This window comes from Passer domesticus, chromosome 10, assembly GCF_036417665.1.
Source record: "Passer domesticus isolate bPasDom1 chromosome 10, bPasDom1.hap1, whole genome shotgun sequence".
Classification (NCBI taxonomy): Eukaryota; Metazoa; Chordata; class Aves; order Passeriformes; family Passeridae; genus Passer; species Passer domesticus.
In genome coordinates this window covers 38,517,451-38,542,423 of record NC_087483.1, presented here as the reverse complement: position 1 = coordinate 38,542,423, position 24,973 = coordinate 38,517,451, and the positions used below count along the sequence as shown (strand labels likewise).

General features: G+C 35.1%; 1 protein-coding gene across 5 annotated transcripts in view; it reads left to right on the top strand.

Moving 5' to 3' along the window:
- Positions 1–24,973, top strand: part of LRP1B (LDL receptor related protein 1B) — a 622,229-nt gene that overhangs the window by 478,459 nt on the left and 118,797 nt on the right. For all 5 annotated transcript variants that reach the window (XM_064435270.1, XM_064435269.1, XM_064435266.1 and 2 more), the window contains exons 38-45: positions 172–298; positions 453–604; positions 887–1,011; positions 4,095–4,466; positions 14,913–15,102; positions 16,976–17,180; positions 22,348–22,540; positions 23,688–23,813. In XM_064435270.1, coding sequence (XP_064291340.1) covers positions 172–298; positions 453–604; positions 887–1,011; positions 4,095–4,466; positions 14,913–15,102; positions 16,976–17,180; positions 22,348–22,540; positions 23,688–23,813 — 1,490 coding nt within the window. The remainder of the gene's footprint in view (positions 1–171; positions 299–452; positions 605–886; positions 1,012–4,094; positions 4,467–14,912; positions 15,103–16,975; positions 17,181–22,347; positions 22,541–23,687; positions 23,814–24,973) is intronic.

Below are 24,973 nucleotides of genomic sequence, written 5' to 3'. Positions count from 1 at the left end.
TTTGAAAACAATATATTAACAAATTGTCCAATAAGCAAGTATTATCATGCATTTAACTTCTTAAGACAACTTAGAGACATGAGTGCCGTATGGGGGTTTTTTTGGTATCCATTTAATGGTAATAGCGCATTTTGTTTGCAATTTTAATTGGTGATTTCTACAACATTCTAGGTATTTATTTTGGACAGAGTGGGGACAGAGCCCTTGCATAGGCAGAGCACACTTGGATGGCTCTGAGAAGGTTGTCCTTGTGAGCCTGGGGATTGCATGGCCTAACGGGATTTCCATCGATTATGAGGTTGGTTCCTCTGTCTTCCTGCATGCCTAAGAATGTGCAGTATTTGTTATGTTTCATTAAAGACAGCTGGTGTTCCACCTTGATGTAATCTTAATAACTCTTAATTAAATACTTGGACAAGCCTGTTGACGTTTCCTTTGAAATTAATCTTTAGGAAAATAAATTGTATTGGTGTGATGCTCGTACCGACAAGATAGAAAGGATTGACCTTGAGAGTGGAGGGAGTCGGGAGATTGTGCTGTCAGGGAGCAATGTGGATATGTTTTCAGTTGCTGTGTTCGGAGCTTACATCTACTGGTCTGACAGGTAATTTATTTTTCATAAGTATTTAAAATCTCAAAACGTTGTTTCGGTGCCAGGTGCCTCACCTTTGTAGGATTAGCTATTCCTTAGCAAGGTCGCAGGCGGGATCGCGGAATCCCGCGCAGTCTCCAGGGAGAGGGAGTTCTGAAAGATGAAAAGTGCCTCAGTGCCATAGATGAGAACAGGCTTCTCCACCTCCTGTTAAGTGAACTCTGCTCTTCAGTCATTTGTTTGGTGTGAATTAGTTGAGGATTGTTGATGAGACATCTTCAACTTTTTTGGCAGAGCACATGCAAATGGCTCTATTAGAAGAGGCCACAAGAATGAGGCCACGGATGCTGTGACCATGAGGACTGGCCTTGGAATAAACCTGAAGGAAGTGAAAATCTTTAATAGAGCACGAGAGAAAGGTTGGCTGTTCTTAAGGATGCTATTGATTGTTTTAATATCACCTGTTACTTTTTCTGTATATTAAAGCATATCAAAAATTAAGTCATCAATTATTTTATCACTACTTTTTTCTCTTGAAGTATTTTTTTAAACTAAAATTAATGTACTAAACATATAGTACAAATCCTACTAAAATCCTTCAGAGTGATTCAAAAAGAAAGCCTAAAACCAAAACACTTCCTATCATTCCAGGTTTTATGGTTTTTGTTTTGTTTTTCTTAAAAGACAGTCTTAGGATTGGGAGACCTTGACCTGTGCTTCACAGAGCAGTAATTCAGGAGTTTCAGATTTCTATTGGAAAGCAACCCAGTTTTTTTTCTTATTAAAAATTCCCATCCTATGTGTCTCAATATATATTTGCTGACAATACTTGGGTTTGAGTCTCTTTTTTTCTTTTTTTTTTTTTTTTTTTTTTTTGCTCCTTCTGTGGAAAAAGACCTTGTAAATAATCAGATTTCCTTTATATTCAATTAGTTTAGCAAACTCAAGAGCTCAAGAGACAAAAGCTATTATAGACTCTTTGTGATTTATGGTACTGATGGTTAAATTTTATTTTCCACTACCTGACTAAGAAAAATCTTGCTATTTAACTGTCTTTTTACTTCTAAAATTCTGGTTTTGACAAGACCTTGAAAAACTTGTTTTACTGAGAAAAAATTGTGATGATTTCCTCAGAAAAACCTGCTACTGGGTAATCCAGACAAAATTTTCAAGAAATATACTCAAAAGAGAGGGAAAAAATAATGTTAACACTATTATATATAAATTTTTTATACAGATATATTTATACATTTTTAATGCAAACATATTTATAGCATTCAAAATTTGCTTTAATCACAGCATTATATACCCAAAGATTCTGTGTCTTCTACTTAAATCTCTCCAAATAACTGCATTATATGTGATATGTTAAATAAATCTGCAATTTGAAAGGAAACATATTTATGAATTAATAAAACACTTTAATTTTTTTTTTTTTTTAGAAAAATAATTTGCAAACATATATGCATAATAATTTTGCTATGGATTTCTGCATGCAATTTCAGAACATCATATTTTGTGGATAAAAATCCACACCAAATTCCATTTCTTTGAACTAGGCTAGAAATTGTTAATGTCTGCTGGTTTGGAAGGGCTTTATATTATAGAACTAGGAAAACAGAACAATGGGATAAAACAATGCTTCTTTAGGTGTAATTTTTATTGATGGATTTATAGACTTGATCACATAAGGAATGGGAGAAATGGTTACTCAGGCTAAAAATCTACTGATGTTAGTTTGAAAAACATACCTGAATGATTTTTTAATACATGTTTCAAATTTTACTAGGGTACAAATGGTTAATGTCATTGGGAGGGGATGTCAGTCAGCCAGAAGGACAAAAGGGAAAAAACAGGTGAAAAATATTTTTGGAATGTTTTTCTCTCTCACACTATTTTATATATATATCTATTTTTTTTTTCTAAAGTTTATTGAACTAGAAGTAGTTAAGTGTTTTTAAAAAAACAATGTAATTAAATAGTTTCCTGACTTTTGTTATTAAAACAACCACCCCAAAAAAACCAAAAAAAAACAACCAAAAAAACAAACAACCAAAAAACCCCAACACCCTAATGAGCTGTGCTGATTGTGATTGATGGTTTGGTTTTTTTTCAAACACCTCTTTTACCCTTTCTGATGAATCTGTCCTGCAGTGGGACTTGCAAAGATTCCCATCCTTCAGTACAATTTTACAGGTGTGCAAGGACATGCCCTGGCTGTCCTGACTTCAGAACTGGCCATTTTTAAAGATGTTCACAGCTCGTGAACCATGGAAGCATTGAAGTTTTCCAATAGATTTTAGAAGCTTGAGGATCTATTTCATATATATTTTCTTTTTCTTCTCGACCTCTCATCCTTCCAAACAGATATTAACTTTTCTAGCCTAATAAAACATTTAAAGTATCTTTTTAAGCAAATGGAATGGAAAAATGTCTGTACCTGAATCTTCACATGTTTTACATAACTCCAGAGGACTAGCTCATGGAATTTTTCCTAGGAGAACAAAATTAAATATTTCTGCTTTAAAGAACAAGTTACCTCTCATTTGCCATGATTTTTTTTTATAAAAGGATTTTCAGCTTGAAATGTATCAGTTAAAGATTTCAATCAACAGTACTTTCAGACACTACATCTTCCCAACAATTACAGTTTTGTACCTCAAAACATTCTATTAAAATGTTTTATTCACCTTCATTATGTGGAAAACTTTCAGAAATGGGAAAATTACTATACTAAAAAAGCTGAGTTGTTAGGTGGAAAGGGCTGTCAGAAACAGAAACTGAATTATCTCAACTAGCTATAATCGTAATTCATAGATAGTCCAAAATAAAAAAGACAAATAGCTCCCAATTATTGATGATTACAGTTATTTTAAATATAACTTGTAACAAGTGTAGTTACTAATTTGACAGTGATTCCTTAATGGTGTGCAATTGTCAGTGAGTAAGTTTTTAAAGTCAGGTTTTGAATTAAATTAGAACAAAATGTTGGGAAATGTCTTCATTAAATACAGAGAACTGGATTCACAGTTTTTTTACCAGTCAATACATGCATATTTAACTTGGTAGAAAATATCTTAAAGCAGTACTATATTCTGATTGTAGCTACACTTGAATTTTGCCAGTAACAGATATTTAAAAAAAAAAAATTAAAGCTCAAGGGACTTGAAACATTTTCTAAGTCTTCAGCTGGTTTTGGAGGAATAACCCATTTTATCTTTTCCTATTAATAAAATATGTGCTGCTGTGAATTGAAAAGGACATTAAAATCAATAAGAATTGTATAATTATTCTTCAACATTATCTTTCAGTGTGATTAAAGTTGCATTATTTGCTCTTTTGGCCTTTTTTTTTTCCTTGTGAACATATTAAATAATTTTTAAGAGGAGAATTCCCAGAAGACATAAAAATTTATTTCTGTTTAAAAAAAATTTATTTCTGTTTAAGTTAACTAAGTATATTTTTATTTATAACAGACAGGATTTATTATGCTTTTTCCCAGGTACCAACATCTGTGCCAAGAACAACGGCGGGTGCCACCAGCTCTGCCTTTACCGCGGCAACGCGCGGAGAACTTGTGCCTGTGCTCATGGGTACCTGGCAGAGGATGGGGTCAGCTGCCTCAGGCACGAGGGCTACCTGCTCTACTCGGGAAGGACAATATTAAAAAGCATCCACCTTTCAGATGAGACCAACCTGAATTCTCCAGTGAGGCCCTACGAAAACCCAGAGTACTTCAAAAATGTGATAGCGCTGGCCTTCGACTACAGCCTGAAGGGAAGGGGCACCAATCGCATCTTCTTCAGTGATGCCCACTATGGAAACATCCAAGTTATTAAAGACAACTGGACTGGCAGAAAAGTGCTAATTGAAAGTAAGTAAAAAAAAAACCACCCAAACATATTTCCCAAAATTCCAGTTTTATTTCAATAAACTTGAGTGAAAAGTTGATGATCACTTGGCTTTATAGAGTAAAAAATCAATGAAATGTTGCTATAATTAATTATTATATTTTACCCCTGTAAGATACATTTAAACATTAACCACCTCAAAATAATTTGTTTTAAAATGGGCTTATGAGGTGTGAAGCGTATTACTAGAAAACAGAAGTGATGGTGGCAATGCTTAATTTATTTTACTGTGATTTTAGGAGCTTTACTGTTGAAACAAAACCTTACTATGAATTGCTTGGAAATAAACTATTTGGTTGTTTATTTTTCTAGTTAGTGAGGGTGAATTCTCTGTTGTAGCCATTTTTCAGTATAAAATATTAAGACCTTGGTGTGCTCAGTTGATTCAGCCTTCTTGAAGTAAAGCCCCAGAAAGGGATTTGTGCTCATTGATAATCAGAGGCAAATTCCAACATACAGGACTGCTTTGTTTTAATAAAAGCTTGCTTGACAATGTACTTATTCACTCCTAATGTTTATTATGCCTTCATTCACCACAGTAGTAGGAGAAATTTCATTAAATATGACCTGTTTCTAGCCTTTGGAACTTGAAGCTTGGCACTATTATCAAGAAATTTCTGCCAGCATCTTCACCAAAGTCTTCAGGATCATACAAAACATATTTTACATCTGAGGTCTCAATAAATTCTCAATATCTGGCATAAAATGTTTATCAGTCAAGTCTGACACAACTGTAATATGATGCATATGTAGGAAGGTACCAGGTTTGGTATGGGAAAATCTGAATTTGAGGAAACTCGGAATGTGAATACATAAGGAATACATCCTTAATGCTAAACATGCATAAATCTGTATGACTAAATGTGTTAATTGACTATATGTGTGACTATATCTGTATGACTATATGTGTTAATTGCAAAAACTGCTCTCCTTCATTTGTGCTCTACTTAGTTTTTTCTAAAATATGCAACAAACCACATTCATCTGTAGTCACTTATCAGATGCCGATATGTAATTTGTTTGTTCTCTTTTCCTTTTTTAATACTGTCTGGTTTATTTGAAGGCTGCAATTTCAGTAATTGTTTTCTAAAATGTCCTATGTACTATGTAGCATTTGTTCCTTTAGATGTGGACAAACCATTCTGTGATTTTATATGATACAAGGTGTTGAGGATTTTTTCCATTGATTTCCTATGTGTGGATATCTTAGAGGAATTTATGGCATTTGTATTGAGATGTGTTGAAGATAAACTAAGCAATGTTGTCAGGATGTTCCCACTACTCCCAGAAAAGCACCCAGGGATTCAGGGTTGAGCTTAGCTGCACAAGAGACAGAAGCATGCAGTGATGACATGGAAGCACAATTTCAACTCTTCTTTTATAAGAAGAGATTAACAGTATTATATGAAAAGCCAATGAAACTTTCAACATTTGAAACAGACAAAGAGGAGAAATAAATACTGGTGAAGGACTAATGCAGATAGAAATTGGTTTTTAAAAGAACAATAAAGTATTCCTCATTAGTTCATTATAGGTTGCTCTACAAGGGCTAAAGACATTCCATAAAGCACAGCTGGGAATTATAGTTTTAAGAAATTGCAAGGAAGTATTTCTACTTGTAGCTTAATATGCCAGATTTCATTTTTCATTAGCAGAGTCAGCACTCTGAATAATTGAATGTCAGATGAAATTTTTTATCCTTGTAAAAACCTTCACTGTTCATGCTTGGGATGTACATGTGAACTATGGCATTTTGTAGAAATACTTCTGTAGAAATGCTTCTTTGTAAGTGAGAAGGGATATAATGTACAATAATATGTTTATTGCTCTCTTTCATGTGTTTTAAACCTCTTCAGTTTATGTTGAGTCATTCTTTTTCAGCTGTTATTTTTGTAGCCTTCCATCCCACAGTCTGCACGTGACTTTTCTCTCACTGTAAACAGCAGACAGTTCATGAAGCTGCTTGATATAGTGGAGGTATTTGTTCAACCTCCACCTATAAGGAGAAAAGCGGCGGTAAGATTGGTTGACACCAGAAATTCCATTCACTGGAAGATGAAAAATTCTAAACTTTTTTTTATTTCCGTGTTAAGAATATGTGATCTAGAAATTAAGTGGAATCCTGCTGAGAGATTTAAGTAATAATATTTAAGTATTGAAAAGTTACATATTTGATATTGATTTTTGCTATTTTTCCTCCAAAATTATTAGAATGCATCTGTAGGAAGTTTTCCTTTATGAGGAAGGGATTCAAAACCACACTGGAAATACCTAGTGTGGTTATATCCCTGGTGTGGTTATATCAGTTCTACATTCTTTTCCTGCTTCATTAAGTGGAAGTCTACAAATAGTGCAAACCTTTACTCGGTAATTGACTTTAGTAGAGAAAATAGGGTATAATATATCCAAGACACTGGTGTCCCAGATTTTTATTTCCTGAATGTAAATCTCCTCATAAAGGATCTATTATCAGATGGATCTCTCCCTCCCTGGAATCAGATGTGCCACTCAAATCTAATAGATCCGTGAAATTTTCTGCACACTAAAAACCCTTAAGACCCATAGAGCTCTTTGTAAAACAGGTTTCCAGCTCACTAAAAACAGATTTACAACTCACGAGCAACCCATTATCTAGCATGTTTTTAGCTCACTGAGAACAGATTTACTACCCAGAAACAACCCATTATCTAACATGTTTCCAGTTCACTGAAAACAGATTTACAACCCATACGCAAGCTATTATCTAACATAGTTCCGACTCACTGAATATTGATTTAGAATTCATAAACAAGCCATTATCTGACAAATTTTCACCTCACTGAACAGATTTGCAACTCATAAACAACCCATTAGCTAACACGTTTTAGGCTCAGGGAAAGTAGATTTACAGCGTCTAAACAACTTTATCTAACTTGTTCCGGTTCACTAAAAACAGATTCCAAATTCACCAAGATTCTTGTACCTGGTGGGGTCCTGTCTTCAGCAGGAAGAAACAATGACAACAGCAACAACAAACCAGTCCAGGATATGCACAGTGCCATGCCCTAACACTTTTATTTTTGTGCAGTATAGGGTTTTTTTTCTTGAGGAGATTCTTTCATGTCTCTAAACTCCTTCGGTCAATCAGCAGTGATTTATCTTGGGTTTTTTTTTTTTTTTGTTTGTTTGTTTGTCTTTTTTTGTTGGTTTTTAAATTATTTTTATTTTTTGTTGTTGTTGTCGTTGTTGTTTTTTGGGGTTTTTTTTTTTTTTTTTGGTTTTTTTTCCCTAAGTAACTCTCTCAGGTTAATCTTTCTTATTACCACTTTTTAAAAACAAGAACCTTGTTCTTGCCTCTGGTTTTCCACAAATGATCTTTTGGCTGATCTAAGTTGTTTCAAAGCTTATGTTTATACCAAGCAGCCTTTTTAGAAGTTAAAGTTTCAGTTTCTAGTCCATTAGTGGTATTATTTATTTAATTATCATAGGGAGAAGTTTGAAGTAATATATTCACTAGCCAAAGCCTGTCTCACTGTATCTAGAAAAGCAGTGCAGTGTTCCAACAGGTTTATAGAGTGGTACAACAGTAGACAGAAGACCAACAAAGTTAAAAAATTACAGAAAAAAGGTGGAGGCAAGGAAAACCAAAAAAATCAAATGAGAAAGGGGGAAAAGTATTAAGATGAGATACACTCAGTGAGCTGTTTTTTCTCCTGCCTCTGTAAACAATGGCACGGAGACATTTTGCCAATGTAGTGTCTTTCACAGCACAAAAAGGAAATGTTTTGTGAAAAAAATGCTCCTGTTTTGAACCTGAGGCGTTCATGCCCGAGGAACACAAAAATCTTTTCACTGCTAACATAAAGTGTCAGATCCTGTGATGTATTTTAAGGCTTTTTACAGTCTGAATCTTTTAAAGATGTTCCAATGTGTGCTACTGTTCTTCCCAACTAAATGGGTCCAATTTAACTGTCAAAAAGGCGTTTATGTTCCCATTTCTCTTACAGAGCGTTACATTTTGTACATTGTGTGAGATCCCTTTAGTTTTGGAGCTTTCTTCTCCAAAAAAGAACTTTTTAAACTGTTAAAAATAAATACTTGAATATTGCTATTTTTCATTTCATAAATTAATGGGATTCATGATAACTGTGTGTGTTGGAATAGAGGTCCAGTGATTTTTCACTTTTTAAAGGAATGAAAGTGAGAGGCTGTTGTTAAGTCTAGGATATTTAAATAGTAAAACATAATATTTATTATTACAATGCCAACATTGTTAGAGGAAACCAGAGTGAGTTGTTTGTCAATGTAATTTTTTTTTTATGTATGTTGCTGCATATTAGAGAATCAGACAATCACAGGATGTTTTGGTTGGAAAGGACCTTTAAGATCATCTTGTTCCAAGACACTGCCAGGGCAGGGATACCTTCCACTAGACGAAAATCAGTGGGTAAAATCTATGAGTTGCTGTTATAGGTTAATGAAATTTACTAATTTTTTATTAATCTTTAAAAAATTTAATTTTAGAAATATGTATTCCTGCACTTTTCATGCTTTGTTTAGGTGTTCCTGGTGTGAAGCTCTGAAAAATATTCATGATGGGAGCTTACTCACACTGATCTCGTAGTTCGGTATGTCCTGAGCATTCCCAGCCTCATTACTGAGGAAAGGTGTTTCTGCATATTGCACTTGAGATGGTTCATGAAGAATTAACAATGTTTATGACTTATTCAACTTTAAACATATCCCTTCAATTTATATTGATGTACACATTTGCTATTTTTTCCATCAGCAGATGTGAGTTAGTTGCACAAAAGGTAAAAATGTGTTTGGCGAATTGTCAGGGAAAAGCTGCAGAGGAACATCCCTTTAATTTTATTGGTTTTTTTCTAAAGGGTAATGTGATCTAGCAAATGTTATTAGATCATGAGGCTTTACTAGGCTATTCTGTCATTAATGCCTCAAATAGCTCTTTTTCAACAGCAACAGTAAAAGTGTATGATTATACACATTTATTAGAAAGCTTATTAGGGTTGTTGTGATACTGTTCTGAAGGTGGTAAGGGTGAAGAGTTTTGGGGTTTTTAAATAGTGCACATGTAATGCATAAAAAGAAAATGTGAGCTCCTATAATTGGGAAAACATTTCTTCCACAAAAATTGTTGATATTTTTAATAATCTAGTAAAACACTTCCATCTTTATGTGTTAGCTTTCCATTCCAGATCTCTTTCTGCTTGTAAAACTTCTTTTATATGGATACTTTTAACTACATTGAAGTTATGATATCATAACACTTGCTAACTAGTAATGATTTGTTGAAACATCCTGGGAGGGTTCCAGTTATACAAAATACTACTGGCTTCCTAAATGGTTGAGTTCCCTGCTTTTTCTTAAGTTTTTGTAGTCCTTTGCTACATTATTCCTGCTGACCCGAAGACAATCCCAAGATTTATTAAAGGGCTAAGTTGTATCTCAGATAACAAAGCACAGAGTATTGCAGGTTTGCATCTCTCTTGTGATTTTCCTTGGTAAGTAATCAGGGAACATTTGTGGAAGGGCTATATCCATTGTCTGGAAAGACATAATTGGAGGTAGATATATATTTTGTCAAAAAGCTGTTGATGGTTTTGGCAGGCACTAAATGTTTTGCTAGATATGAGATATTGGTATTACACTTTCCACAAAAAAACCCAACAAAACATAAAACAACAAAAAGAGTGAGGGATTTTTCTGCTTTTAGGATGGTCTTATATTTCTTTATATCATTCCCAACAAATGTTCATTCTTTCCAATATTATCTCAGGAAGTTTGAATAGTAAGGTTGCATCTATGGAGATGTTTGTAGTGTCTTGAAATTAAGTTAATTGTTACCTTGAAGAACCCAAAGCCTTTGTTCCTGCTGTCTTATTGCATTTAGAAATATTTTATGTGCAATAGCTTATAGGAGTACTTTATTTTTTCAAGACAAAGAAAAATAATACAGATATTTGCTCATTTTTGGTATAATTTTAGCAGATTTTACATCTGCTCTGAAACTAAATTATATTCTCACGCTAAATAGAATGATGTTATAATTGGTTATCGCAGTTTATTATGAATTTAGTTCTGTCTTAGAACTATTGTTTAGCAAAAGGCTTTCTGTTACTTGAGGAGCAAAGCGAGGGTGGGAGTCGTGAAGTTCTGATTGTGCAGCCAGTGAGAGATGTGAAAATAAACACTTTCCTTCAGGTGCCTTGTTGCTCGTGAGGCTTCACTTTCAGCCCAGATCAAACGGTGACCACCCGTTCCCTGTCACCATAATCCTGCACAAACACAGTGACAGAAACCACGGCCCCCTGCTGTGACCAGCCTGCTGCAACCATCCACGGGCTGAATCCTGAAAAGGAAATTGCAAAACTGAGCCAGAGAATGAATACTGATCGTTAAAGCCATGGCCAATGTTCTGATAGCAAAGTGCTGTTTATGCTCAATTTTATTACTTTGATGGCATTTCAGTGTTAAAAAAATGATGATGTTGACAGTTGTTCTTGCTTTACATTATTGTTAAAGAAAAGGAGTTGGTTGAAATAGGAAATTAAAGGAACAAGGTAATTGAAGTGGTGCAGCTGGAAAAGTTTTGACTGTAAACTTTCTAGATTGTTTCAAAACAGAAGATAAGAGGTAAAAATCTAGGAACTGGAGAACTAGTGTGTCTTTGTGTGTATATATATTACCAAACTCAACTATTTTTGGATAATTTAAACTTTGCCCTTTAGTATTTTTACTTTCTGGTTGCATTAATAAGGGAGCATATTCTGACTTCTTCAGCTATTGATTTGTTGCTTGTCTGTTCCCCGAGAAAGTCAGCTGAAGATCAGCATGGCAATATTTATAGGCTGCATCTCATCTGTGGGATGCAATCTATCTTCGTTAACTTCAGTAAAAGTGATAGATAGCATTTGGCAACGTAATGATGTGATCACTCTGGCATTGCCTTTGTAAATCATAGGCTGTTGCATTCTCTTGTGTAGATATTTAATCAGTTATACACCCCATTACTGATTTAATTCCAAACGTCAGTGGCAGGTGAATAATGTGAGTATTTGTATATTAATATCATATTGTATTAATGTTCTTTTCATTTAAGTGTGCTATTCATGTGAAAATCATAAACTGTTGCTTCATGGATAGAATAAATTTAATCAGTGCTGTAGGCATCTAATGCCATCAGTGTTTTAATTCAATATGTCAGTGAAACAAATGGGATTCTTTTCATTTCCAGTTTCTTTATGCTTTACCAATTCAGAATATTACATGATGCTGCAGAAATATGAAGCTTTGCGTAAACAAATTGCTAATTTTCAACCCTGGGACTAAATCCCCCAACTGCAGCACCAGAGAGGATGAGTACATATTTCTGATGTATTTTCTAGTAACTAAGTATATAATGATAAATTAAATTTAAGGAAAAAAGTGCTCTAGAATATTCTTTAAAGGAGTATTAAATAAATAAAAATAAATTATATCTATGCAAATCAGTAATGATATAACACTGCTTAGGAATCTTCTCCAGTGTCCTGTCTTTAGAAATATAAAGTTGCTGAAATGTTTTAAGGAACAGCCTAAAGTCTAGAGGACCATTTCTAGGATAAATCTGTCCTTGGTCACTGTTTTATCACTGATAACAAGATTTACAGGAATTTGGAGATTCATCAGCAACTAAACAAACAAACAAGAAAGCCAAAACAAAAGCACAAACAAAAGACCCCAAAATGCCATAAAACAAACAAATTTAATCTAGAAACATATAAATTAGCAAAAAAGTGCACTGCTGGCATATCCAGCTCACACTACATGCTAGTAAGAAAAACGTTACTTGTGTTATCCATTGTAAGTATTTATCTAAAAGTTCTATCACTCTCTAAATAATTTCCCTTGACTTTAAAGCCACCTTATTTATAGATTTCTAAAGCTATTAGATGAGTCACTTCTATATTGGTTGAGTTGTCAATTCCATAAGTACAGAACATGATAAAACTAAAAGTTTATTAGCAAATAAAAGAGTGTGCCTGGTGTAAATCCTTCAGAATAAATGCTTTTGGTGGAGTTAAGAAAATGCATTTGGTGTGTGTCTGCAGCAGCCAGTTTTCTTTTTAATTATTTTTTCTTGTCTGGTAGTAATTTAATTACTCTTTTTCCTTCTCTTTTTTTTGTAAGAGCATATTTTTTTTTACTCTGAGTTTTTCTATTTCAATTATGTATTAAATAATTTGTATGTCAAAGGTCTTTTTTTGCAAAACTGTACATTTGAGATAATTTATTAAGACATTTTTCATCTGTGTGCTAAAAGTTCACTTGTCTCCATACATGCCATAACTTCCTATGTAGCTGTTGTCTAAAAATTTAGAAATTACCATTTTGTAAACAGTAACTTGAAATGAAACCTTCCTCTGTCACCATTCACAGGCCTAAACATGGAGCTGCAGTATGATGCAAGAAGGGGGAACCTTGCTTTCTGATACCCCTGGGAAAATTGAGTTTCACTCTTTAGTGCAGGAATTACTCATAAAACAACAAACCTGGTATTGAAGAGCACTTTCATCCCTGTAGTTGTGTTTTAGTTGATCGCATCTTGCTGTGACAGGAAGACCATCATTATTTTTTGTCTGCTACAAAAGAGTTTTGGACTATGTTCTGTAATCAGTTTGCTCTCAAATTTCGTGACAGATTCAGACAAGAAAAAAATCTAAAATTGATAGAAATTCAAGAAGTTACACCAGGAAATTGATTTTTTTTCTGTCATCTTAAAAATGATGAGTAATCAATACTTTGATGGTTTGTTCCTTACAAATGCAGTGTAGAATTGGTCAGAAAATGTCAATACCTATGTCATTTTTTAACAGAATCACAGAATGTCCGAGTTGGAAAGAACTCATGAGGACCATTGAGAACAAGTTGTTCTTGTTCTCAATGGTCCTCATGAGGGAGGGAAGGGAAACCTAATAGTTAAATCATATATGTAAGAACATTTGTTTTAGTTTAGGGAATTGTATGTAGTTTTGAATTTGGATTCAGCATATAAATTTAATGGAAATCTCTGTTACGATATTTAAAAGAACTGATTATCTTTGAATTTCAGTTGGTGATTTCTAAAACCTTCACTATATTTCAATATTTTGAGTTACTTGTAGGTGAGCTGAAGGTAAATGGGGTTTGTTTCATAAATTCTGTTTCATAAGTAGGCAAACTATTTTTTACACATATTCATCTCCCTTTAAGGAGTGTCATCTCATTTATTTTTTCTCTTGTTCCTTCTTGAATACAAGTCATTGTTACTTCTGCACAGGTATGTCACAAAATGTGACATCAGAAGATGGCCAAATGCTTTAACAAGAAAAATACAAAAAACTGATACATCATTATTGGCCTCATTATTTTTATTTATGTGCCTCAAAATTTTGATTCAGTGTTTGCTCTTTCAAAGTGATCAACCAGAAAGTCAAAAAGTTGGGACTTTTTGTTCTGTGTATATGAATTACATAGTAAAAATTACATCTTTCACCAAGCTGAATGTAAATTGTAATAGCCAACATAATATAATCCTAATGATATTTCTAGATTTTTGCCTTCTGTAGCTCATTAATAAGCTGCATGAACCTTCTGGTCTAAAAATATTTGTTTCTAGCAAAATAATAAGTGAAGTTATCAAGATACATATTTTTGTAGTAATTCACAAATAGTGGTAGAAAATAATTATTCCTATTTCTCACAGTCTGTCACTTTTATATATTAGGATTAAATACAATTTATCTTTTCAGGCCATTAAATATGTGTTTTAGTTGCTTATTAATATTTTTTTCCTAGCTCACTTTTTTTTGTGTTGAATGAATGAGCGTGGTGTCATGGCTTATTAAAATTATATATTGATGCCAAGACCTTCAGAGCTGATATTTTTTCAGTAATTTTCAGGTGTTTAGCAAAAGCCAATACAGTTGTTAACAACAGGGTACTTTGATCCCTATTAGTAGAGCGTGTCAGTGCTACAAAATACATTGAGAGATGGTGCTAAATAATACAACTGTTAAAAAATGCCAAGACTTGGTTTAAATGGTATTTGAACATGAGAATAAATAATTATTGTCTTGAATAGATGTTTGTTATTTCTAAAGTGTTATCTGTGGGCACTGTAGCGGTACTATCGGTTTAATGATTGTTAGAATTAATAAATATTGTAAAGTGTTATTAAAGTGGTCGTGCCCTCTATGTTGTTTTAATTTAAATTTATGAAAATTATAATATTTTGATTACAATAAAAGTAAACAGAAGAAATTATAAAAATAATAATAAGCTGAAATAACTGAACCCTGCGAGTCTGCAGGCTCAGCTCCGAGGACAAACAAAACCAGCCCATTGGCAGGAGTTTGACTTGCTCTGTCTGTCCCCGTCTCTTGCAGATGTTGGGTCAGTGGAAGGCCTGGCTTATCACAGAGCTTGGGACACGCTGTACTGGACCAGCTCCACCACGTCCTCCATCACCAGGCACAGCGTGGACCAGCGGCGCCGCGGGGCGTTCAACCGCGAGGCCGTCATCACCATGGCCGAGGACGACCATCCCCACGTGCTGGCCCTGGATGAATGCCAAAAGTAGGTGTTACATCCCTCCTGCAAATCCTAATTCTTGCCTGGTGTCAAGCAACACTTCTTTCTTTCAGTCAGCCAATATTGCTGAACCCTACAAAGGCTGGTTAGATTTCTCTGTTTAGGAGGCAAATGTTAACATGTTTTATTGTTGAGATCTTTTGTTGTTTTGCTCTTATAAAGAAGTTGCAGAAGTAAGATTCAATAGTTTATATATTCTTATGCTTCAGATCAAATAATAATTTCATTTTCATGGAATGTAAAAAAACATCAAGCTGCTTTTCTTAAGGGTGAGTTAAATGAAAATTATTGAATGGTCATTTTCTCAGGCGTGCCACTGATTCCTCAGGTTTTAGCTTTTCTATTTTTCAGATTCTGTGCTGCTTTAGTGTGCAGTTCTGAACTTAGTATTAGGGGATAGCAAGCTCTCTTCACAGAGTAGAGAGACAAAACAATTGCTTCTCTAGCTGGGGACCAAGGACAAATGATCCAGATCTCAGGCCCAAGAGCACAAACATTGGCTGAAGAGAGAAAAACAAGCAGGATGGGACTTCATGGGCTAAAGCTGTGATTGGCAATTCACTCCAATCTGCAAATGGAGCAGAACATATAAAAGTGAGACCCTGTGAGCACTCATGCATTTTGGGACCATTTTGGTTCATCCTGGGTGCAGCCCTGGCTGGGCTCTTGTATTGCCCAAGGTGCCTCCATGGAGGCCTTTTAATAAATACCTACTTTATTCTTTAACTCCCTCTAGCCTGTTCTAGTTCAGCCCTCAAAAGGCATCATCACTCTTACTGCTTAAGTTTAAAAAAACCCCAAAATTAAAGCACTTACAAAAAGAAGTCCGAGTTTCTTGTGTGCAACATAGAGGCCCTTGTGTTTATCAGAGAAATCAGTGTTGTATAAAAGTATGTAACAATGGACAAAATCCTACAAAGAAACCGAACTTCATTCCTTCCCACCACTCTGAAAAATACTGTGTTAGCAAGAGGATTGTTATTTTCACTTCAGTGTCTTACATATTTGAGGTACTTTAAATTTTCTCTGTTAATTCTAGGAGGAAGGCAGTCTGCTTTTTCTGCTTCGTGTAACAGTCTCTGTCTTTTGGGGGAGTTGGGGGAACATTTCTGCCATATTCTATTTTTAACTTGTATTAGCTGAATGTACAAAGCTGCATGAATAGTGGAGCATATTTCCATGTGTGACTTCATGTCCTCTTAATGCAAATCAAGAATTTATGCTGCACTGTAAAATACAATTACCAAGGTACCACCAATAAACCCCAAAGCTGTGATGGAGATTGCAATGAGAGGAGGAGCAGGGTCTGTGAGTCCATGGGTTAGAATTCCATCAGCAGCCCAGTCCATAACATTTTCTGCCACTGTTAACAGCAACAAGGGCCTGACTGAGCCTGCTGCAGAGCACATTAAGGTCCTTTTCTTCCCATTATCAACTCTCTGCACACCAGTCCTTGGGTCTCTATTACAGCTCTAACATGGGAGAAGCTGCAGATTAATTTCACTGTTAAATATTACTAATGCACACATTAGCTGAATTAAGTTTATGCCATTACACAGCTTGTATCTCTCTCTAATGGTAAATTACTACAGAGACAAGATCAGGATTGAACAGATCTGTAAGAGAAAAAATTGTACTTCTATCCAAATTAATGAACTACAAAACTGCTATAATTTATATGTATAATTTATTTATAAGCTGTTGCATTTTGTTATTCACTATTGATTATCACAATTATTTATAGATGCCATTCAGAGTTGTTTATGAAGGCATTTTTTTCCTCTGTTGCTCATTTAGTAGAGAATTAAATTATAAAATGTATCTTATGGTTTTGTTTGTTATTTTGATTTTAATACAGCTTAATGTTTTGGACTAACTGGAATGAGCAGCTCCCGAGCATCATGAGATCCACCCTCTCAGGCAAAAATGCCCAGGTTATCATTAGCACTGATATTCTGACACCAAATGGACTCACCATTGATCACAGGGCAGAGAAACTTTACTTTTCAGATGGCAGTTTGGGAAAAATTGAGAGGTGTGAATACGATGGATCACAAAGATATGTAAGTAAAACAAAAATTCAGTGCATACCCATTGTATGTTTGTTTGCATTCATTACCATCTTCAAAGGGAAATTGTTACAGAAAGATTAATAATTGCCTAATTTTCTCCTAATATTAGTTGTATATTAGACTTTTAACTCTATTGAAATACAAATAATGCTTTGTTTGCTCAGAATTTCTTTTGTGTAATGCTTGAGCGTTACTCAAACCTTATTTCTAATATATTCTAACTATATTATTTTCAGATATTGAACTGCTCTCCATTAGTATTTCATCATAATATATTTTGGTCCTTGAACACTCTTTTAGTTTCAGCTGAAGCAGATCTTTTACTAGGAATGTGCTGAAGGCAGTTGATCTGTGCTTGTGGTTTTGTTACATCTTTAGCACTACATTTCTCGTATTTCATGAAATCTTCATTTCAGGGACTTTATACCTCCCAAAGTTCAGGATATAATGAATGAAGGGCATGTTCTGGCTTGTATTCAATTCCCAGCTCTACAAGAGTTTTCATCATCTCACTTTGATAACTATTAACTTTTAAAAAGTGCTTCATATGCAATATATGAACTTTGAAATATTTTTTTTTCTTCTTAAATGAAAACCACATGGCTTTTTGGAATCTTATCCAGTAGTTCCCCACACTATTTTTAGACAATTTTTTTTCAGAATAAAATAGGAGAGCCAAGCTTGTAAGAGCAGAACTGAAGTACAGTCAGCATGGATAGGCATGTGCTTTTCCTTTTGTTTTCCTTCTATAAAAATTGCCCACAGCTCACTAATGCTTTCAGATGCAGTAACTGTATCAGAAACTTGGCAAACCAACCAAATGGAATCTGAAGTTTTCAGTCTCTGACTATATACTCATTAACACAAAACAGAAGTACAAGGTGATTAGTTAAGTACAAGGTAATCAGTAAGTTGTGATTAAACAGTTTAACTTCATTGCATAAGGTATAACAAAATAGGCATCACAGACATGAAGTAGGGCATGATGCCACTTAGTCACAGAAACCATTACTAAAATACTTTTTTTAATCAGGTCTTTGGCTTTCACTTTGCAGCAGCAAGAAGAAAGGGATCATTGAGTTTTCTCAGCAGTTGAACATTGAAACTTCCAATTTTTCTGAGTACCTTGCCTGTTGGTTTGGCTTTCTGACAATCTACCTCTTCTTCTCCATTGCAGTAAAAAACCAAAACCTCCTGAACACAATGATCTGAACCCAGCACACTCTTCTGAAGCTTTTTGGGAGCTCTGGTGTGTTACACCAATACCTGTTGTGGGATAATCAGCTGTTTCTGTTGTCAGAAGTACTGATCTGGGTTCTCACTCTTCCTGCATTACTTAGATGAGGATTGTTATGGCAGAAGGAAAAGCCAGCAGGCTGCCTGGCCTCTAGAAGCACTTCAGCAGAGTGGCTGATCATGCTGTAGATCATTTTTACTTCATTGTTACTGACACAAGCAATGCCAGAATCCAGCCTGCTAGCTCTGTTATTAACCTAGTGAAAAATAGTATTTCCAGGGCACTTTTTCACTTTGCTCATGTGCTGTCCAGCTGGATGAGATCTTTGATTTCTGTGGCATCAATGCAACCAATTATTGTTCTGCTCTTCTGGTGATCTCAGATTCTTTGGGGTGTTTCAGTCCTCAACCACCTGTCAAAAATAGTTTAGACAGATTAGCCTTTCCCCCAGCATCTCTGCTTCATTGCTCTCTGGTTTCAGTTAGGTTAACAAGGGTAGAAATTGGGTAGCAGAACATGAAAGTCTAATGGTAACGTAATTAATTTCCTTCCAGATAGCAGCTTCTTTCTTCATTCTGCTCACCACAATAATCTAGTGCAATGAATTAGTAGAAAATCATTTAGCAATATTGAACTCACTCTTTAAAGTGAGGGTTTATCGATTTTTGTGTTGAGCTGATATTTTAATACCAGTATTTGGTTTCAGCAATACTCCTTCAAGTTTGGAAGATTTTTTTCTTTTTTACTATTGTTCCTTCTTATTACATAGAATATATGAAGTTTTTGGGGGGTTGGATTTTTAACATTTTTTGTTCTGTTCTGTCAAATCTTCTGGTTTAAAATCAGAAGTTGCATTTTTTTTTAAATTATTATTCTTTCCCATTTTCTTCTGTCTTTTCTCCTGCCCTTACTTGGGTTAAATATTATGGCTACACCTGGTTTTGGCTGCTTAGTGCTTTAAATCCAACATTTTTTTAATGAACACAGAAAGAGAACCTTCAGCAAATAAAACTAATTTCCAGTTTTGGACTTATTTTTTTAATAAATCATGAGCTGTTTTGATTTATTTTTCCTTTTCTTCTTCAGTGTGAAATATTTTGTAACATTTTATGTGTGAAAAACTAGAAACATTGTTCATGTCCTGTAAACATTTATGTTTTAACATGCTGGAGGAATGTTTTGCTCTCAGTTATAATTTTGAAGACCTATAGGTGTGATTATTATAATCAATATGGGTTAAGAGATATTTCTGGTAATTATAACCTTCATGTAATTGCAACCTGCCAGTAATTGTAACTTTCAGTTTCCAGAATGCTTGTTTTTATTCAGTTGAATTTCTGTATTAATGCAATTCAATAAGTTCCACAGTTGGTGTTCAACTTCTGTTTTATTCAATTAGATTTTATCAGATGTCTTCTTCAGTCTACAGCAGAAGTGCAAGCTTTAGGCTTGGTTGTGAATTTATGAAAAAACAGAGAAACCAGAGAAAAAATTTAATCTGTTACTTTGAGCTTGGAATATCTTCTGTAACAGAAGTTTCGTATCATTTAGATACATGGGATGTACTCTTGGATGTGTCTGACTTCCACTCTTGCAGGTGGAAGGGATAGTAGGGATGTCCTTTCATGATTCCTTAAAGTTTTAAAATTGTATTTGTGTTGTTGCAAATTTTAGTATAAATTCAGACTTGAAAAAATAGAAATAAAAAATTGTCACAACTTTCAGTGTTATTATATAAATTAGAATTTCAATGAGCTGTAAAGGTGGCCAAAAGCTGATAGAAATATGAAGTCTTTATTTTGGTTGCTTGAATAAAACCAATGTCCTTGGATGGGGCTGGGGCTGTGACATAATACAGAGACTCACAATGAGCAATAGTGAAAATAATGTTTGGTTTTGTGGCACTGTATTTGGATCTCAGCTCTCCCAAGGCTGTACAGCAATGATCAGTTCTGTAGTGAATTTGCATTCTATTGTTACAGTCTGAGATAAATTAGGACAGTGTTCCCCAGCACAAAAAGCTGAGCAGATCATTGCTTTAGTCTTGGTTTTAACAAAAAAATCTTTCCAACTGGGACAGTTTCACACTATCACGGAGAAGAACATGGGGCTGCAAAATCTGCATGGCCAGATTTCATAAAGATCTTCCAGAAACATAGATGATTTTTAATTTTTTTTTTCCCTGAAATGCCTGAATATTAATACTGCAAGCTTTTAAGGGTGTATTATGAAAAGTGTCTTACTGGAAATGTGCACAATTAGAGAAGAAATCTTTTGCCATTAATTTATTCCCATTTATCTTTTAATACTTTTTGTTCTGGAAAAATGTTGGGTAGAGAAAAGTTGTCCTCTTGGGATATTTATCATGGGGAAAAAATCTTTACTGGGTAAAATGATTTGCTGTCTAACCCTCTTTAAAATATGCAGAAATACATAGTGAATCAGAATTTGTTATAATTATCTGATTAATGTAAGCAATTTTGACATTCTGTCTGTATAAGTGAATTTAAACATGGACAGGAATGCTCCTGTGCACAGGACTAGAATTATTTATGTTAGCAGGTTGTTGAGATACCCTGAACTGGCACAGGTGGGAGCAAACCTGGAGCATCCCTTGGTATTGAATCCTGCAGAACTGAGACACCTTCTTATTCTCCAAGGCATAGCTGCAGTATCAAAATTGGGGGCTTTTGTTTCACAAAATGAAATTTGGATGTCCTCTATAGTCGGTGCATTTGTTATTTGGAGAAAGACTTCCTACACACCCACAATGAGTTATTTAATAATTAAATATGGGATTGAGTATTACTGCTCCGTTCTCATTTCAGCATTTTTTGAAGAGCTGTCACACAGCATCCCCTTGCAAGCACAAAAGATTGCTGATTCATGGAGATTTCCATGAAATCTCATCGCTGTTATAAACTCCCTCTGGGAAAGGGGATAAAGCACACAAAGCAGATGGAAAACCATGGTGATCTAAGTACATGTGTTAAAGGATATTATTTTTCCAGTTTTATCCCAATTTCCCTATGATAAATAGCAGTTAGACACAGGATTTTTTTTTTCCATGGCCTGGTTGAGAACTGTTCTCACTTCATAAATACACATAACTTACTATTTTTTCACAGAAAAACTTAGAATATGATTCAATAAAAATAGGAAGAGTATTATTTACGTCCATTATCTAATAGGGAAATGCTAACTGCCTTCCAGTACTTCTGTCCAGCCAAAATTAAACGTTCAACTAAAAAACTGATATAAATACATCCTATTCTTCAGAAGGGAAACTGTTCACATGAAATTGTTAATTCTGATATATGGAATAAAAAGAACATATGTAAATATTTTACAGGTGCCATGGTTTCGATTAGGATGAAATTCATTGTATTTCTAGATTTTTTTTTCAAACCTTACTATATAGTGACCTTCCATTCATTTTTCCTTCTAGGTTTTAAATTACTTATTACTGTGGTGAGATTATATTTTTTTCTGAATGGGGAGACCTGAAACATTTATTGTCTAGGGTTCAAGTTTCTAATGTGATGATGTGGTGAGCACTCTTCAGTTCACTTTGATTCCTAAAGACTGAATTTTTAGACTTTCAGCCATGTGAAAGAATCTCTTGTCTCTTCTGTTGGAGCTATTAAGCAGGTAAAGTGTTGAGTAGGTATTTTTACAGGCACATTTAGATAAACTGTGTTTTTTTTAATTAAGGAACAGATGCCTGTTTTCCTGAAATTTGGGTGCCTGTGGCATCCTTTTAACACATTTTAAATGCTGTTATCTCATTTCCCCCGGTGCTGCAGGTATAAAAGTATTAAGTGTTTTGCCTAAACGTGACGGGAGTCAAAGTTTGCACTTTAAAATCCTCTCATTCAGTGACAGCCACTCCTGTTTCTGTTCTGCACTTTTGCATTTTAGGTCATTGTCAAGTCTGGCCCAGGCACGTTCCTTAGCCTGGCTGTGTATGACGAGTACATCTTCTGGTCAGATGGAGTGAGGAGAGCCATCCTGCGTTCCAGCAAATACACGGGAGGAGACACCAAAGTTCTCCGCTCCGACATCCCGCACCAGCCCATGGGAATCATCGCTGTTGCCAACGACACCAACAGCTGTAAGCTACAAAGCAGTTTTCTTAATGCCAGTATCATTCATTTCAGGGATTTTACTTAGTTTTACCTGAGTTAAAAGTGTTTCATGATGTTTCATAAATTCTTTCATTAAGAAAAGATGGTGTATAACTTTTTCCAAAGTGTTTTGTTTGAAAAGACAAGTGTGTGCTAAGGAAGGCAGGAGCCTTCCTTGAAATGGAAAATGTAAACACCCTCCCTCCAAAATATTATAATTTTGAAATTAAGGGGCTCTCAGGCAAAGGTATGGAAATAGGAATAACTGTTCTTTACCAGGAAAATTAAAATACAAATGCAATAGTACAAACAAACAAAAAAACCCAACAAACAAACCACTCACAGAGTTAGAATACAACCTGACACCCTGTGGGTCAGGGTGGTGGCAGCAGGTCCCATTCCATGATGGCTCAGCCCTCCTGCAGTGCCAGCTGTGGTTTTGGTGGAGCAGGGATCCTGGAAAAGTCTGCAGTTTCCTCTGAATGTCTAGGGATGCTGTAGATGGCCTGCTCTCCCTCTGGGAATGCAGGGGAGAAGAAAGCTGCTCCTCTGGGAATGCAGTGGGCAAAGGCTGCTATGGTGTTCCAGGCTCAGATTGTATCCAGGTAGGAATGCTTGGCTCCTCCCCTGGGCGGAGCATCTCCCAATGGGATGATGGAATTTTATCAACCTTGCAGGGACACTCAATGGCCCATGAACAGCAGATATTTCCCAGAGGGAGGTTTGGTTGTGGAAGAGATAAAGAAAACTACCCAATTAAGAAGATAACTGCCCCACCTCTAACAGATGGCAAATAGAATACAGATATATCTTATGGCCCAGGACACCAAGTAAATAAGCATTATTTGGAAAGTTCTGCTATGGGCGTTGAGCTCAGTGGATAGCAGTTAAATACTTTCCTGTCAAATTTCTGCAGTTTTGAATGTAGCAGGTTTTTAAAATTATTATTTTTCAGGTGTTTGTTTACCTTTAGCATGCCAGCATCTGAGGGATGTTGACATTTTCATCTGACTGATAAAACCCGAATCAATTGCCCATGAATCTGAGATATGGTGACTTTTGCTCCCTCAAAGACATTGGCCACTGAAGCAAATTTAATAAAATAGAGTTCATCTCTTGTCATTTGTCTTCCAGGTGAGTTATCTCCCTGTGCACAAATGAATGGAGGCTGCCATGATTTGTGCCTTCTGACGCCTGATGGACGAGTGAACTGCTCGTGCAGAGGGGACAGAGTCCTGATAGATGATAACAGATGTGTGAGTAAGTAATGGTGGCTGACACGATGCTTTTCTGTGCTGTGAGGCACTTGGCTTTCATAGGACACGGCCCAAGCCATTAATTTTATTTCTTCTGTATACTGTAGAAATTGATCTGGCTATTCAGCACCAACCAGGCTTTTAACTCTTTTGTCTTGTAAGCTTTTTGGAGGGTTAAAAAGTGTTCATTCTCTCCTTAAACTCCTATTATGGTAGTGGGTTGCTGTTTCCTATTAATAGGATTTTTATGTATTTATCACAATTACTGCTGAGATAGATAGAAATCTCTGTATGTATCCTTCCCTAGGGTTATGTGGGATAAGCTACTGAAGTTGTACCTTAATTAAAGCACTTTCTCACCTACCTCTCTATGTTGTCAAACTGGTGATTGGCAGTGGAAGTGAGAGAGGTTCAGCAGATTAATTCAGATGCCTAACAATTTATTTTATAATTATATGGCATTTATATTTTCCAAATGCATCACAACTCTTAAAACTGCTCTTAGGTAAAACCATGTTGAAATTGTCATCTAGGACATGAAATAAGATTTAATCTGCTAAATTATTCTGTAGAGTGTTTGCAGGAAATGTTGATCTCAGCTATCAGGAAAAAAACGAAGACATTAAATGATGGGGTAGAGTAGCACAGAAAGAATGGAAACAAGACAGACTTCAGTTTAGCTTTGAGATCAAAAGTTCCTTTTTTCATAACAGAACTGCAAGTGATACTCAATAAAATTGAAAGTTAGCAATTCCAGCTGAGAAAAGGAATTAACTGTCCTTTCACAGTGTAATTAGGCTGTATAACTTACTGCCAGTCAAGAGTCTTGAGACAAAGCTGCAGTGAAATTCTAAGAGGAGAGATGATGATATGGGTAATGACTACTCCGACTACTTACTTGTCATCAAAGAAACCATTTGAAAGGCGTTTAAATTCTTTGTTTCTGCAAGATGGAGTTTGAAGCAATCTCTACAAGTGTGTCCAGTTAGACTCGAACTGAGGGCAGGTTATATTATACATACTTTTACTATTTTAATGTTTTTTCTGAAGATTGCAGTCTAAGATGCTGAACTACATGAATTACAAATGCAATTTATAATTATTCTGCATAAGTTCCTACAGTGCTAGAAAATGGAGAGAAAAGGGATAAAAATACTTCAAATG